Source organism: Odontesthes bonariensis, chromosome 10 (genome assembly GCF_027942865.1).
Source record: "Odontesthes bonariensis isolate fOdoBon6 chromosome 10, fOdoBon6.hap1, whole genome shotgun sequence".
Classification (NCBI taxonomy): Eukaryota; Metazoa; Chordata; class Actinopteri; order Atheriniformes; family Atherinopsidae; genus Odontesthes; species Odontesthes bonariensis.
Genome location: NC_134515.1, coordinates 12,909,884 through 12,926,439, shown reverse-complemented (window position 1 = coordinate 12,926,439; position 16,556 = coordinate 12,909,884). Strand labels below are relative to the sequence as shown.

The following is a 16,556-nucleotide window of genomic DNA, read 5'->3' as shown; positions in this document are numbered from 1 at the left end:
AAAAGTAAATAAAGATAGGCAGGTTCTTTAAGCCATATAATACCAGACAAAACTTGTTGTGACCAAAAACATTTTTTTTTTAAATGTATCAGTGGCCCTGCTGCTATCCACTGATAAATATGCCACAATTTAAATTCATTTAGATGATTTTATTTGTTTCTCTTTATATTCTTTTATGTATTTTTAATGCTTCCCTGCTGCAATGCTTTTATTTTATGTAAAGCACTTTGAATTGAGCACCATCGCCTCACAGCAAGAAGGTTCCAGGTTCAACTCCCGGCTGGGGCCTTTCTGTGTGGAGTTTGCATGTTCTCTCCTTGTATGCGTGGGTTCTCTCTGGGTACTCTGGCTTCCTCCCACTGTCCAAAAACATGCATGTTAAGTTAATTGGTGTCTCTAAAAAAAAAAAAATTGTCCTTAGGAGTGAGTGTGTGTGTGGTTGTTTGTCTCGTTTGTCTCTGTGTGGCCCTGTGATGGACTGGCGGCCTGTCCAGGGTGTACCCTGCCTCTCGCCCATTGACCGCTGGGATAGGCTCCAGCCCCCCCGCGACCCGACCGACGGATTCAGCGGGTATAGAAAATGGATGGATGGATGGATGGATGGCACTTTGAATTGTTTTTACATGAAATGTGCTATACAAATAAATTTGATTTGATTTGATCAGAGAACATAGATTTCATGGTGTAACTATGAAATGTAGCAAAAGGCAAATTAAATATCATCAAGGTTTTTTTTTTTATCAATTTAGAGTTGAAAAAAAATGAATAGCAGTTTAGCTGGGAGCTAATGGGGTTGAGCCATTGATGATAATGATAATGATTGTAGTGCAAAAGGTGTCCACCAGGGGGTAGAAAACAAGTGTCATATTGTTCACAACATGATTTTGATCTTTTTGCAAGTTTTTCTACCATTTGATGATGCAATATGATACCCATGGCACTGCAGTTACCTTTAAAAACTGACATTCCAGCTACTAAGCAAAATGGGCTTCTCAACCCTACAGCTCACTGCCCTCCAGGATAGACAGGATAGCCCTCCCCACTAAAATTTTTCAGTTTTGTGCGGGATAATATGAATGTGTTGCTTTCCAGTTCTTCTTCTGTCTGTTGAGGATTATTTCAAGGTAATCAGCAGTTTATCAGATTTCATAAACTCCCAGTAATAAGCAGGTAAGTTAACCAATCAGAATTATACGATACATCAGCCATTATGTTCCCTGTTGTACATAAAATGGACCTAATCTCTTTAAATGTTATGTTGGCCTCAATATGGCCTTTAATTAGGTGCGGCGTGAGGTTTTCTTCCAAGTTTTTGTCACTCTGAAGCTGAGAAGCGTCTGGCTCCGAGACAGAAGAAACAAACTTCCTCAAAAGGTTCAAACTGTTTCCCTTCAAGCCAACTTGCAGCATACAGTTTCTGTTCAATACGACTGAACTTTGTTGTGGCGTTTGTTTGATATGTTACAGAGTGGGAAGTGTTGGCTGAAGCACAGACTGCAGAAGCTTCTGTTGTTGTTTGTGGGTTTCAATTTGTAAAAGGTTCTGGCATGTTCAACGTGACAGTTACTGAATGACTACATTTCCCACAACAAGCTAATCAATACTCACTCATACTAATGTTAGACTTGTGGATCGGTTTATGTACCGTTTGATTCAACTATAAATTCTGTTTCTTTTTATGTTTGTCTTCTGGATGACGGCACACAAAGGGCGGGGAGACAATGGAGGTCACGATGGAGGCAACAGCAAAAGAGAGCGTCAAGGCAAAAAGATGGTGCATCCATGGACTACCCAAGATACACAAGGAGGGAGTCCCACTCAGACCCATTAGGTGAAAAATCTTCAAGATCCAAGAAGGATTCCAGTGTCCCTTATTCACGCTCTTGTGAGCACCATGACCTGAGTGACTGAGAATCTTAATCAACATACAACCACCTCATCCTTGACAACCAAGCTCCACTCCAACACAGAAAATACAGGTTTCTTTTTTTTTTTAAATATTGATTTCTTCCATGTATTTGCTCGTCACAAAAAAAAAGGCTGACTTTACTGTGCTATATCTCAGAATTAAACGGTTTTGGTTGACTTAGGCATGACTTTTTATTTGAGGTATTCTCTGTTTTCTGAGAGTGTCATTACACCGCTGTTTTTTTTCAGCTCGTGCAGCAACTCGTCTTGCTGTACGAGGTAAACATCTGTGTGCGTATTGAAAATAAAAACGGTTGAGCTCATGTTCACACTTCAGCTTGCTTCAAACTGTTGCCCTGTTTGTGTTTACTAGATGTCTGCAGAGAGAGCTACCACCTGAGCTGAGGCATGAGTCGCTGTTCGTGGACAAATACAGAATCTTTTTGACAATACCTCATGCAACACGTTTCTCACATAAAGTACTCATCCTGCATATCTTTTTACTGTCACAAATGATCTTTCACTTGTCATATTTTCTTCACAGTTACTGTAGCAATTTGTGCAAACAGCGTTATACCGATGTGCAGATGTTGAGACCTGCAGTAGAGTAAATGGAAGGCTCTTAATGGGACACCCATAAGAAACTGTATGCCTTTTTAGAAGGAAACTTTCTAGAAAGGTCTTTTTAATCTTTTATAGTTTGATAAAGTGAGTAATGTCCGAATAAATCAGAGAGCATGTGGCTGTCTTAGCTCTCTAATATTAGATCTCTGTCTCCCCATTGGTCAGTTAGGGTTATGTAGTATGGGAGAACCACTTTCACTCAAAGCTCAGTCAGAGGTCTGTGTGGCTTTTAGTGTGCATAGATCTACTTTGATGTGACTCCACTCCTGTGAGCGGTGGACCAACCTGACTCCTGTCTTCTGTTGCTGAGCCTTAAATTAAGCGTTTTTTGTTTTCTTTAAGAAATACAATCTTAACGTAAGACTTTGCGTACGATTCCAAAAAAGCTGGGGACCAACTCTACTTGGAACCAAGCAAGTCGGTCACAGGCTAATAAAAGCTTGCTTGATGTAGTTTTTGATGTTCACGTTGCATTCACAGTTTGTAACATCTGAGCAATCTCTCACATGTCTACAGTGTGGTTTGACAATTTGGACTGATTTTTCAAGTCATTATTTATTTATAGTCAAGGTAGCCCAGAGGTCCAGTTCCCCCACTCTTTGTTGTATTGACCTGCAGGTTGAAGACTGCGGGAGTCAAAATTATGTCCTAAAGATACCCATCATAGAAGCTAATGCAGACTCGTGATGATCCCCTCTCCCCACACGTCCCAGATGTCGCAAACCCTCTAAATAGAAAAAATGACTCTGCTATGAGAAGAAGCAGCTTAACAGCCTGTTTGGCCATTTTATCCCAGTAAATCTGATCCATGATCTAAAAAATCAATGGAAACAGTTTGAAGTGATAACTGCAATAAGACTGAGAACAGCAACAACAACGCACTAAACTGTAATTTACTGTTGGATAGTTTTTTCTTTTCTTTTGTACTGCAGATCCTGCGGTCGCTCCGTCGTGTGTCAAATGCTCGCTTTGTGGTGATTGAATGCGTGTTTGAAAGGTACATTACAAACGCCCATTGATTTGGCTGCCAAACCCTGCTAAGTAAACTTCTATGGGAAGAAAATTCAGCTTAAAATTTATTCTTTTATTTAATAAACATAAATTGGAATGTATTACAAACAGCAGGAGGATAAATGCATTTAAGACAACCTGAAACATCTTACAGTTGCAGATATCAATGTTACACGTATTAAACATAAAAAAAAAAACATCTCTACATTATTTGGTAATGTCAAACTTTCGTTTTACCTTTCGAACGATGTACTCTTTAAAGTAGCCGTCCATAGATGAGAGTAATATGCGTAATATTCACATCAATAAGTACCAACAAACTGATATTGACGGCATTTTTCTAACTTCATGTGGACAAAACAAATCGATAAACTAAGCAAGCACATGCTTTCCACTTTTTGTTGACAAAAGATGGTGAATCAGTGGATCACAGGTTTTTGGGAAAACATCCTGAAGACAAAATATACAACTTGCTCATTGCTACATGAAGCTACTGACTAACTTACTAGTGTTGCTTCGCAGATGACAGCTGCAAAACAACTCTTATTTGTCGCGGTGCACATTTTAAACCACAACCCCAACAGTTATAAAGTAACGAGAAAAAGAAAAAGTTTAGTTTACTTGCAACCACCACCAAGGAAGAACATGGAGTACACCTTGAGGTCCCGGGTAAAAGGCATCGCCATGACAGCAGTATGCTATATTGCACGATAGACTCAGCATTTTGGAAATCTTTCTAACAACAAAAATGAGCTGAGATGCATGAAAAGGCAAAGACATTAAATATTAGGTTCATGCATCTATGATTCACAGTATTCATCAAAGGAGGCTTTATACACCGTCCAGACAACTTGGTGAATGGTTGGAAAGCTGAGAAGACCCTTCTTGACCATTTGTGCAAATCTCCTAAACAAACAAAAATTGTTCAGTTCACAGCCACTTCAAGCAACGGTGCAGGAAGGTGAAAAGAAGCCAGCAGGAAAGGAACTTCTCTCCCTTTAATTATCCTTATGTGAACAGCTAAGTGTGATGCTGTACGGAAAATGAAAAACGGGTCTAACAAACGAGCCCCGACAGGTCAAAAACAGATGCCAGAGGAGTGTTTTGACAGTTCCTGTCTTCGTGTGGCTGAGTGGAACCGCTTGCAGGGAAAACGGGAGCACAGGTGGCCACAGTGATTTAGTGCCATCCTCACAAAGCTGCGGCAGCATTTTCCTGAATAAAATATGACCAACAGCAGTTGAAAACAAAATGAGTGTAAGCGGTTCAGTAAAGGATGTGTTGGACTAAAGCCAATTTGGTAATATTGCCCACACTTGAAATACCAAAAACAGCTTTTGTCAAACGTCCGTGATAATCAAAACCATTGGAGTGACAGGAAGTAAATTTTTTCTGTCTTTGATCTATTTACTGGGAGTAATCTTGTCAAGTCCCGGCCAAGCCGGGACGTAGTAACGGGGCAAAGTGCCCTCCATGAGTCTTTCCATCCACAACCCGAGGCGGTCCAGTTTGTGGTGGATTTGCAGGGTGGATAAGCTGCGGGAGCGGTTGGATTTGCGTGGTGGGTGATCGTCGCGGGAACTGGACCTCGACTTTCCTCCTGACGCCCCTCCTTCATCCTCAGACGACTTACTGTCCAGGTCTTCTCCAGTGTAGACGGGCTTAAACAGACACAGGTACTTCTTATGGCCGTTTAGTGCCAGCACGTAGCCTGTGTAATCCGTTTTTCGGCTCCCCGCGTCATCCTCGTCCGTGTCTATCTGCATGGCGTCCTGAGCATACTCCAGCAGCGTGTTCATCCACTCGCTGTGCTTGTCAATGTTCAGGAAGGAGAAATGCAGCGTCATGCTCCTGGAGGGATCAAAAGGAAGTATCTATAAATAACACAGATTAAACTCAAATCATGGACTTCTTCAGCTTAACACAGAATTTTTGAAGCTTACCCAGTGAATGAGAAGACCTCTTTGGCGAACTTGCTCAGGAGGATGTTCTTGGAGGCGTCAGTGAGCACAAGCACTATGTTCATGTGTCCCGGCCTCAGCTTCACCAAGTTGCTCACGTAGGTGATGTCCGTCAACTCCGTCACCTCCACAAAATTCTTTTTAGGAGGCCGACTAAAATCAACAGTGGACAATAAATACAAATGAATCTCACACTTAAAAACAAGAGGTAGAAAGGTTTTCTTGCCCTGAGGTGCTACTGTTCCCCGATGAGCCATTTTCTGCATTCGTCCCATCTTTTGCCTTCGGCTTTGTCTTGTTATCATCACTTGAGTCACTGCAGTGACAGGAAGAAAAAAAAAACATTTCTTTGTTTTAGCCTCCTGCTCCTTAACTTTCTTTGTAACTGGTTGAATTACATTACCCACATTTTTATTTCACTGTAATTTTGAATATGACAAACCTGAAGGCCTGGATGACCACGGTTCCAAACAAGATGAACAAGGCAGAGAAGATGAGGGACAGAAGTGGCATCATCTCACGCCTAAGTCATCAACAAGTCAGGCGGAAAGAGGTTAGTTTTTTTTACATATCATATCATATCATCAAATCAAATTTATTTGTATAGCACATTTCATGTACAAAACAATTCAAAGTGCTTTACATAAAATACAAGCATTGCAGCAGGGAGTGGAAGAAGCATTAAAAATACTTAAAAGAATATAAAGAGAAACAATTAAAATAATATCATGATTTAACATTATACCTGAGTTACACCTACCAGTTGTTATGTAGAATATCATCGATGACTTCAGTGAGGTAATCGTAAGATGCATAGATCCACCGAATTACAAACATCTACAGAATTATGGTAAAAACGGGCTTAGTAACACCGTTTGGTTGGCATTTATGAATATCAGCAGCACATTGTACCGTGGATTTTAGTCATAAGGACACATACCGAAGCAAACTCATTATTGAGTTCGGGCAGCATGGCGTCATGGATGAGGATAGATGGGTCCTTTTGAAGTCGCTCCAGCTCCTCCAGAAGACGCTGCCTGTCTTCCTCACTGCCATTCCAGGCGGTAACTGGCTTGAAGAACGCCTTCCCGGCGGCATTACGGCGCTCCAGGATTAGCACCTGCACACACAACCCGACGCAGAGAAAATGAGAAGGAATACACATTCACACACTGCCAAGAACAGACAAAAAAAATCGCCAATGACAACTCACACTTTACTGTGCGAGTAAAGTTTTTCATATGTTTCACTTGCAAAGAAGCAACTCTGTTTCCAAAACAGTTGTGATGCTGTGCAAAATGTTTGGGGGGCGGGGTGCAACGGGAGCGACAGATTATTGGAAAATGAAAGATTACTGAATTGAATGGCTGTGATCTTCAGGCTCCCAGGCAGCACTGCATTACAGACGGAAAAATCTGAAGCTGAAAACGGTTGTCAGTGAGCACAGTTAATCAAAGCATCGAGAAATGCACGTTAAAACTCTGCCACGTGAAGTAAAATACATAGTTAACCTGGTATGGGTAGCTGTGGAGGAGCTATTGATGCTGAAAGTTAAATACAGGTTAAGGAACAAAACAGGCTGCTCGCCAGAGGACGTCTTCCTCTTTTAGCAAGATAATACTAAACCTCAGTGGCTCCAAGCTTTAAGGGTACAAACTCTGCAGATCGGTCATCACATTGTGCTTCACACAGCATCCCAACTTGTTTGGAAATCAGGTTATTGTGGAACTTGTGTTGAACACGTGGGCGAGCACCTGCGGTGGTGACTGTGAGCTGTCCTTGCTCTGCATGAGGATGTCACAGAGCGGCTGCTGCAGCCGCTGGTACACATAGGCAAACCGAACCACTTCCTTGGTATTGGCGGAAGCAAAAGAGAGAAACGCCTGGTTCCCAAGAGATACTGTCTCCTCATCCCTTGTGATCAGCAGGACACAGTACCTGAGGGGACGGAGAACAATCAAAGTAGTTTGAAGTACGAATGAGATATGAAAATTCAGTTTGCTTTCATACAAAAAACTGGACTCTTACTTCCTGCGTCTATGAAACTGTTTGACGGGACAGAGCTCATCAAAGAGCTTCTGATTGACCAGCCGTGGTGCAAGGAGGAACTTGTTGTTTGACATGAACTCATCAATTATTTGCTTTTTCATTCCTTTAGCCTGGAAAGGAATGCAGAGTGAAGAGACGTCACAATGTTCGTGTTGCAGAAAGTTGTAGAAAAACACAAGACTTTCAACTTCCAGAGGCTACTCATTGCTTTACCTGTATGATATCAGCAGGCTTGTCGATGTTCTCTTTGAAGACCAGCATGGTCGGAGCGTAAGTGTTAATATTGAAACGTTTCTGAAGACTGACAGTCTCTGTGAGGCCCTGATCCACATAACCAAACTGCAAGTAGTCCTTATAAGCAAAAGCTGTCAGCTAAGGAGATACAAACAAGCATGATTGATTTGTTTTTACTGGTGGCACCCGAAGACTTTTCACATGGAAACAAAATGAAATAATCACCTACTTTGTACAGCAGAGGAACTGCGGGCACTTGGTCAAACAGAAGCACGTGTGGCTTGTTGAGCTCGTGCCAGCTCTTCAAGAACTGCTGGTCATTCTTGTCACTGACCTAAAATATATCACATATGAGATGCTTCAGTCACTTTTATGTGTGTGATGCACTGTGAAGCACCTACTGCACAGTTTTTTTTTTATTAGATTTTATATAAAGTGAGTCTGTTGCTGTTCGTGTGCAGATTTTTTTTACCCGCTCCACAAGTCTCTGAGGAAGAAGGTCTTCTACGAATTGCCTCAGGTGCTCCTTTGCTACGGCATAATGGAAAAACGTCACTTTTCCGTTTAGGACTCCCAGTATGGATGGAGTGCGGTGAGCACCGAGGTGATTGGCTAACCTCCTTTCGTAGCCAACATCCACCACACCTATTCCAACACCTGCGAAGACAGGACATCCGTAAACACATGAAACTTCCTCACTCACTCACTCCATGAAAACGAATGCGAGACATTTTTCTGGAGCTCATTCCGGACCTAGACTCTCCATCTCCTGCACCACATCCTTCCAGACAGGTTCGATATGGATGCAGCTGAAGCACCAATCGGAGGTGATCTTTATGAGGTACGGCCTCCTGTAGCTGTCAGGCACCACATCGTGGACGTACTGGTTGAAGTGCAGTGTGTACTTGCTGTCGGTAAACTCTCTGTGGTTCTTGCCGTTGAAGGGGAAATTAAAGAAGGACTCGTCGAAGTAAAAGTTGTCGCGGCGATGGCTGTAACGACTACTGCCATATGGCTGGGTATCATCAGTCTGCCCATAACGGTCGTAATTGGCACGTTTGTCCTCGCTGGACAGGATCTAGATTTGAGGCAGAACAAATATCAACATGGAAGTCGTGTTCCTGTTTGTATACATTACTAGCACACAGATCTTGAGCCACCCCTCATTTCTTTATAAACTGCCCCACAGTTTTATTGTACTTTATATTGTTGTATTGTTTCTAAGTTGTTTTTACTTCATTACAGTTTTATCTGTTGCTATGTGAAGAACTTTTTTTTTTTTACAAAGTGCTAGCCTACATAAAAAAAAGTTTATTCTTATTCTATATTGCCATGAAAAATGGGAAATATCATTAGATTCATTTATCTGCCCTACACTGAGTTTCTTCAGAGTATTAAGGACACAATGCATCAGGTTTTCAGCTACATTATCTTCTTGGGGCAAAAAATACTCAGTCTGTCAAACTTAAATATCTTTGGCTTATTTTGTAGATGCAGCAGCAGCAGCAATTAAAACAGATACTGTCTTTGAAACAGGCTGCTAGTAACTAAGCGTCTTTGCTAAGTTGTCTGTTATGTGTTGGCATAAAACTGGTTCATCCCTTGAGTTAGGGGCCTTTTTATGCCTGAATGATTCATGGGCCAGTGGTAGTTGGCTTAACAAACTAGAAAAGCCCAATCTTGTAAAAATAAATAAAAAATTAAAAAAAATTGTCAGGTATATAACTAATATAAACTGGGCTGACGGCAGCCACAGTCCCATGAAAACCTTGGTAAGACCTTCAGAAAGCCTGGAGAACGGTTGCTCGAGACCAGTTTAAAACTCTCCGTGAAAATGTGTCAAAATATAAAGAAATGAGGAGTGGCTCAAGACTTAAGCACAGCATTGTGTCTTGGGTTATTATTCCATTTAAAAATGACTAACCTCGTAAGATTTCGTGATCTTGATGAACATATCCTCAGCGCCTGGATTTTTGTTTTTGTCTGGATGCCTTTGGATGAAGATGCTCATTAGTCAGGAAATGAGTGAATGTTATGACATCGAGTCGCTGTCATTAGTAAAATAATTACCATTCTTTGGCGAGACGCTTGTAGACCTTCTTGATCTCAGTCAGACTCGCACTCCTGGTTACTCCTAATATTTTGTACGGGTCCATCTCAGACCCGGCATGGGTTGATCCTGCCAGCAGCACAGACAGGACCACCACCACAGCCAGTGGCAGAGACATCTTTGACCCTGCCATCACAGTTACCTTAACACATCCGAGTAACTAACACCGTCAGGTTAAAATGGACCGAGGACCTCCATATCGTTCACACGGATTTTAGATGGTTGACAAATTTGAGATATATATGCAGCTGTTCCTCCAAAATGGCATTATGGCACGGTAATTACATAAGCTAGGGGGAAATAGGTAAGAATGTATAGAGGCAAACGGTCTATAGCCTGTGGCATTAATGATGTTCCTCGAGGATTAAACGTTGACGCATTTTTTTCAGTTAGGACTGGTGGCGTTGCTACACCTGCTACACAACAGCTCTACATCTCGAGCAGATGCAGTGAGCCGGTACTACGCCACATATATTGAACAGGGACGGTTCTGCTCCTTTTTTTCTAGCTAAGGTTAAGGTAAAACGACGGCGAAATACGGGGTGTGTTCCGCTGCATCCCACAGTTCCTCCAGGGCTGGCTGATAATAACCTGCTGCTGGGAAGCAGGAGTAGAGAAGGAGGCTCCCACTGGCGAAAGTAATTTTGGGAGATTGAGTATTTGGCGACAGCTTTATTTTCTTTAATGCGTTAGGTTTAATGTTTTTCAGGTCGCCATTTTTAACGTTAACGGGATGTCTCACGTTGCCCGTGGAATTGCGACGCGCCGTGACTACAATCAAGCGCACCCCTTGTTCCTCTAGCTTCCTCCGGTTGACCAATCACAGGCAGCGGTGATGTAAACAAGGAAATAACCAGTGCAACCGAGAAAAAAACAACGACAAGACACTCCTTATTGTACACGAACAAGGTTCATTTTTACAGAGCAGAAGTCTTGTTTTAGGACATCGTCTGTGGTTGTGAAAGCAAGTAAATGTCAGGTACAGCGTTTAGTTTTCTTTCTGTCTTCTTGCTTTGTTAGTACTGAATGGAGCATGGAGGAACAACACAAGAAGATTCTTCAGCGAAACAGGATTAATCTGGTGAGAGACTTAGATCCATCAAACCTCTATGATGCCCTACTTGAAAAAGGAGTTTTCACCCAGGACATGATCGATGAGATAAAGGTAGGTTGTGGTACATAGGTTAAGGTTTTGAGGAGCTTGCATAAGCAGAACAAAACAGTAGACACCTGTGACTTTTGACTCCTGTCAGAGTTCTGGGACCAGACGAGACCAAGCGAGACAGTTAGTCCGGGACTTGGAGACCCGTGGGAGTCGAGCCTTTCCCCTGTTTCTGGAGTGCCTTCAGGAGACGGCTCAGCACGGTCTGGCAGAGATCCTGCAGAGTGGAGCTCCAACAGTTCAATTTCAACTTGCGACACCCACAAAGAGACCCCCAGTTATCAAGCCTCTTCCAGTTAGTAAGTGTGTGAAACCAAGGTCCATTTGATCTATATGAACACAGAATACCTACAACAACTTGAAACTCTCTTCTTTCAATATGAACAATCATTAAATGTATTGCCCGTAGTATACTGTATGCACTCCTGTTTGTGTTATAGTTTCTCCAATGGATGTTGATAAGCAAAACAAAGATACTGTCCCCATCTATCCATTACAGAGGCCTACCACTACTCCCAGTCCATGTAAGAAATGCAGTTTTTTTAAGCATTGCTAAGAGTCATGTAGGTCCAGTGTTGTTAAACATATATTGTTTTCACAGCACCTGAAACGGAGATCTTTAGACCAAGGCCACAAGGAAGAACACGGCGGGACAGTATTAAAGTAAGCATCATTTATTTATTACACACCGTCACAGCAAATGGTTTTTCTTTTGGAAGGAATCTTCAGGCAAATATTTTTCTCTGCTTCCTTTATTATATGTGTGTGTGTCAGAGCTATAAAATGGATGCCAGTCCTTGTGGCCATTGCCTTATAATAAACAATGTGGAGTTTGAACGTGAGAGCAAGCTGAACAATCGCAAAGGGTCCAATGTTGACTGCGATAAGTTGGAGGGAAGATTCAAGGCACTTAACTTCATCGTGGAGGTCAAGACAAACCTGAAACAAAGAGTAAGAGTCATTTCTTCTACTACTGTGGCTGGAACTGCAGGAAAGAAAGCATTGCTGACCTTTATTTCCATATTTCAGCAAATCAAACATGAACTGTCAGCTTTGTCTAAGAAGGACCATTCACAGTATGACTGCTGTGTCGTTATCATGCTCTCACATGGGACTGAGGTAAGACCAGGTCTGTTTTTCTGTTTTAGTACCTTTGATTATAGCATTTAAATGGCTCTCAATAAAAACCTTACATCACAGTGAGATCACGAGACATCCAGCCTCTGAAATTATACATGGCTCAATATCAGTTTCACTTAAACAAGGAAAACTAGTCTTCTGGCCATGATTTGAATCCATTTTTTCCATGTTAGATTTTCTGTCAGATCTACTCGAGTATAAATTCAGGTATGTAAGCGCATATGTATTTATATTTATGTTTGTAGGTGAGTCACAGCCGTTTCCCTGGTGCAGTGTATGGTGTGGATGGACAGCATGTTCCAGTTCAGCTCATCACAAACTACCTTAATGGGCAGCATTGCCCTTCTTTACAAAGCAAACCTAAACTTTTCTTCATCCAGGCCTGTGGAGGAGGTAGCTGACACCAAACATGCTGTTCATTAACTTTAAAAAAAAAAAACACAGTTGATTGTATGTGACATGCCCTCAAAGTGGTCTCTAACACGAATGGTTGTTTTTGTCCTTAAGGGGACAAAGACACAGGCTTTGAGGTGTCCCCCGATGAAGCTCAGCCATCAATCGGTAGAACAGATGACCAGACGGACGCCATCCCGATGTCATCCAGCAGCGACTCTCTGAGCACTTCTGATGAAACTGATGCTAGAGCAACGCTGCCCACCCCGAGTGACATCCTGGTGTCCTACTCTACTTTCCCCGGTGTGTTTGTTGTTCAGTGCATATTTGCTTATATTGATAAATAACAGTATTTCAAATACAAGTCACATGAAATAAAGATAAATTTAACTCACTTGTCTTCCTGTTGCCTCTTTGACCATGTGACAAATAAAGGTTATGTTTCCTGGAGAGACACCTCGTCTGGCTCGTGGTACGTCGAGATGCTGGACCGCATTCTCGAGGAAAATGCTGCTACTGATGACTTGGTCACAATGCTTATGATGGTGAGCTTCACTTATCATAGCAGTATGGGAAAAACTGGAGCCCTTTTCTTAATTTGGAGATTTTTGATTTAGAAGCATATCTGATTCTCGTCTCTTCTCGTTTTCAGGTTAACGACGAAGTTTCCCAAAACTCTGCAAAAGGGCTCTACAAGCAGATGCCCGGTTCTTTTAATTTCCTCCGCAAACTCCTCTACTTTCAAACCCCAGCGTAGAGGAAAAATTTCACTGTCAGGGAATGTTTGCTGTAGTTTAAGACAGAAAAGCCATTTTTTTGTAATATTCATGAATTTGATCTGTTTTCTGACTGTTGTTTTACTGAAATGATCAAGTGAAACTGTGCATGTCTATTACATTTGTGTCTTCTTGTATTTTTATATTAATTCTTTGGGTATGGGTGTGTCCCTAGGAGTGAGTGTGAGCGTGCATGGTTGTGTGCCTCGTTTATTTCTGCGTACCCTGCCTCTCGCCCAATGACAACAGGGATAGGCTCCAGCCCCCCTGCGACCCTACATTGGATGAAGCGGGTATAAAAAATGGATGGATGGGTATGGGTGTCATTTTAGATAGAAAAAAAAATTGTTTCCTGTGAAAATTATGTTTAGGCTTATTTTTTACTGGTATGTAGCAGTTCTCATGAGCCAGAAATCAACACAGCCTCTTAAGTCCAAGATCTACTGTGTGCCAGAGCTTGCACAGTTAAGATTGGACCCAAAATGTTGGCTTTGTGGACTGCATTGTTTTAAGACTTTCATGCTCTGTTCTTTCTAGTCTGTTTAATGTCTTTTTGTGAAAATAACACCTGAAAAACTTGCAATTGGCAAGTAATGTGCCACACTGGAGAGTTATAAGATATGAGTGTAAAAACTGCTGTGTGTCCTTCTGTTCATTTCTGTATAAATAACTGCTTTATGGGGGACATCGTCCAGCTCTACTTAAACTACAGAAAAATAACAGATTTACTTATCACAGTCAATGCAAATGTAATCTAATTAAATAATTAAACGGAACACTTCAAAAGGTCTAAACACAAAAAAAAAAAACACTAAAAATTAGTATTGTAAAAAGTGCTTTGCATAAGTGGCTGATTACAGGTAAAGGTATCACCTTTAGCTGTAGGCACTGTTTCAAAGTTGATTAGATGTTGAATGGATATGTTTAAAAAGCCAATAAATTCAATGAATCCAATTGGTACATTCGTTTATACAACTATTCTGTAACTCAACACTGTTCTACAAACCCAGAGGCAGCACATTCTGTTGGCATCATCTAAACTATAATACGTACAACCTGTGAGTAACAGCATGAAAGACTTGCAGGAACTGTAAGATTGAATAAAAGTTCACTGGATTCAGCCCTCCAACCACCAGCAGATGGTATCTGTGAGTCTCAAACTCAAGATTGTACAGATACTTAACAGGAGTCCACATTCTCTCCACCGCCATCAGGAGTCTTCATAAAATCAGAGGTGGTTCCATTTTATTTGCTCCCACCATCATCAAGGTTCCGTTAATCATAGTTCAAAAGTTAAATCTTAAAACAATAAGAAATATAGCTGCAAGCAGCAATGTGGGGGTCCTAGCAGAATGGCACAATAGGGAAGGCTTGGGCCGCTCAGGAAGGCGTCGTGAGTCCATGCACCAAGTTTAGCATCGATATATCCATGCATCGCAGAGATACGGCCAAATGTCCCGTTTGCGCGTCGGCATGGAGTTTGATTGGCTGCCGCGGTTACACGGAAGTGAAATAAAAAAATCCACATAATAACTTATGTGCGGCTTGGTCTGAAGATTCTATGTGCCAAGTCTCGTGGAGATTGGACAATCTTAGTGGCCTGAAATGCATTTTGAAGGTTTTTGATTAAATTCAAAATGGCGGACAATCCAAGATGGCGCAAATGACGTCATTAAGTGTGTTGACCTCATCCTTATCCAGGGATTCTACTGGTACCTCATTTGTGAAATGTGGACCAAGGGGTCCAAAGATATGATTATAGGCCAGACGTCACCAATCTTCTTGGGCCTCTTACAATAGGGCTCATGAGTCTTTGTTCGAAGTTTGACGTCATAACATCAAATGGTTGCCAAGATATGGCCTCACTTCCGCTTTGGCGGCGTCTACCTTGAGTTTGAGTGGCTTTTATGCAAATTCAAAAGCCTAATTAAAAATTCCACATGATAACTTTTGTGCGGCTTGGTCTGAAGATTCTATGTGCCAAGTTTCGTGGAGATCGGACAATCTGCGTGGCCTGAAATGCTTTTTTAAGCTTTTTGATTAAATTCAAAATGGCGGACATTGTAGGTATAGGCCAATGACGTCATTGGGTGCGTTGGACTCGTCATAATCCAAGGATTCCAGCAATAGCTTATTTGTGACATTTGGACCAAGTAGTCCAAAGTTATGCATTTAGATGCACTTTGAACTTTGACGTGTTGGTGGCGCTAGTGAGTAAGCACTTGGGCCATGAAATTTCTTGACTTTGGCTTTGGCACTTGGCTGATTAATTGTGCCAAATTTCACAACTTTCTCGCATTGCGTTAATTGGCTGCCATAGATACGGCCACCTATAAGCCAAATGTCACCAAACCTCTTGTGCCTCTTACAGTAGGGGTCTTGAGTCTGTGTTAGAAGTTTGACGTCATAACACCAAATGGTTGCCAAGATAAGGCCTCACTTCCGCTTTGGCGGCATCAAACTCGAATTTGATTGGCTTTTATGGAAAATCGGAATACTAATTAAGAAATTCCACACAATAACTTTTGTGCGGCTTGATCTGAAGATTCTATGTGCCAAGTTTCGTGGAGATCGGACAATTTGCGTGGCCTGAAATGCTTATTTAAGCTTTATGATTAAATTCAAAATGGCGGAAATTCTAGACATAGGCCAATGACGTCATAGGGTGCGTTAGACTAGTCATGATCCAAGGATTCCAGTGATGTATCATTTGTGACATTTGGACCAATAAGTTCAAAGATATGAGCAAAAATGCATTTCTGCTGCATATAGCGCCACCTATAGGCCAGACGTCACCAAACTTCTTGTGCCTCTTACAGTAGTGGTCTTGAGTCTGTGTTAGAAGTTTGACGTCATAACACCAAATGGTTGCCAAGATAAGGCCTCACTTCCGCTTTGGCGGCATCAAACTCGACTTTGATTGGCTTTTATGAAAAATCGGAATACTAATTAAGAAATTCCACACATTAACTTTTGTGAGGCTTGATCTGAAGATTCTATGTGCCAAGTTTCGTGGAGATCAGATAATTTGCGTGGCCTGAAATGCTTTTTTATGCTTTTTGATTAAATTCAAAATGGCGGAAATTGTAGTAATAGGCCAATGACGTCATAGGGTGCGTTAGACTAGTCATGATCCAAGGATTCCAATGATGTCTCAGTTGCGAAATTTGGACCAATAAGTCCAAAGA

The 16,556-nt window shown here is 41.7% G+C and overlaps 2 protein-coding genes across 3 annotated transcripts; one reads left to right on the top strand and one right to left on the bottom strand.

The window, feature by feature from the left end:
* Window positions 1-3,595: 3,595 nt before the first annotated feature.
* LOC142390684 (dnaJ homolog subfamily C member 16-like) lies at window positions 3,596-10,579 on the bottom strand. Its single transcript, XM_075476307.1, has 14 exons — window positions 9,858-10,579; window positions 9,712-9,778; window positions 8,541-8,865; window positions 8,260-8,444; window positions 8,017-8,121; window positions 7,767-7,925; window positions 7,533-7,663; window positions 7,259-7,442; window positions 6,445-6,624; window positions 6,265-6,341; window positions 5,947-6,027; window positions 5,731-5,820; window positions 5,487-5,657; window positions 3,596-5,394 (listed from the first exon to the last, which is right to left on the bottom strand). The coding sequence occupies exons 1-14, from the start codon at window positions 10,028-10,030 to the stop codon at window positions 4,947-4,949; spliced, it is 2,376 nt and encodes a 791-aa protein (XP_075332422.1). The 5' UTR covers window positions 10,031-10,579; the 3' UTR covers window positions 3,596-4,946.
* Window positions 10,580-10,728: 149 nt separating this feature from the next.
* Window positions 10,729-14,004, top strand: casp9 (caspase 9, apoptosis-related cysteine peptidase). Of its 2 annotated transcripts, XM_075475607.1 has the most exons (11): window positions 10,729-10,806; window positions 10,918-11,062; window positions 11,151-11,358; window positions 11,500-11,583; window positions 11,661-11,722; window positions 11,834-12,010; window positions 12,089-12,178; window positions 12,445-12,592; window positions 12,707-12,895; window positions 13,028-13,137; window positions 13,245-14,004. In XM_075475607.1, exons 2-11 carry the CDS (start codon window positions 10,931-10,933, stop codon window positions 13,347-13,349), a joined length of 1,305 nt encoding a protein of 434 aa, XP_075331722.1. In that variant the 5' UTR covers window positions 10,729-10,806; window positions 10,918-10,930; the 3' UTR covers window positions 13,350-14,004. The 2 variants fall into 2 exon arrangements, with proteins under 2 accessions (XP_075331722.1, XP_075331721.1); XM_075475606.1 differs by having other exon boundaries at window positions 10,729-11,062.
* The last annotated feature ends 2,552 nt before the right edge of the window (window positions 14,005-16,556 follow it).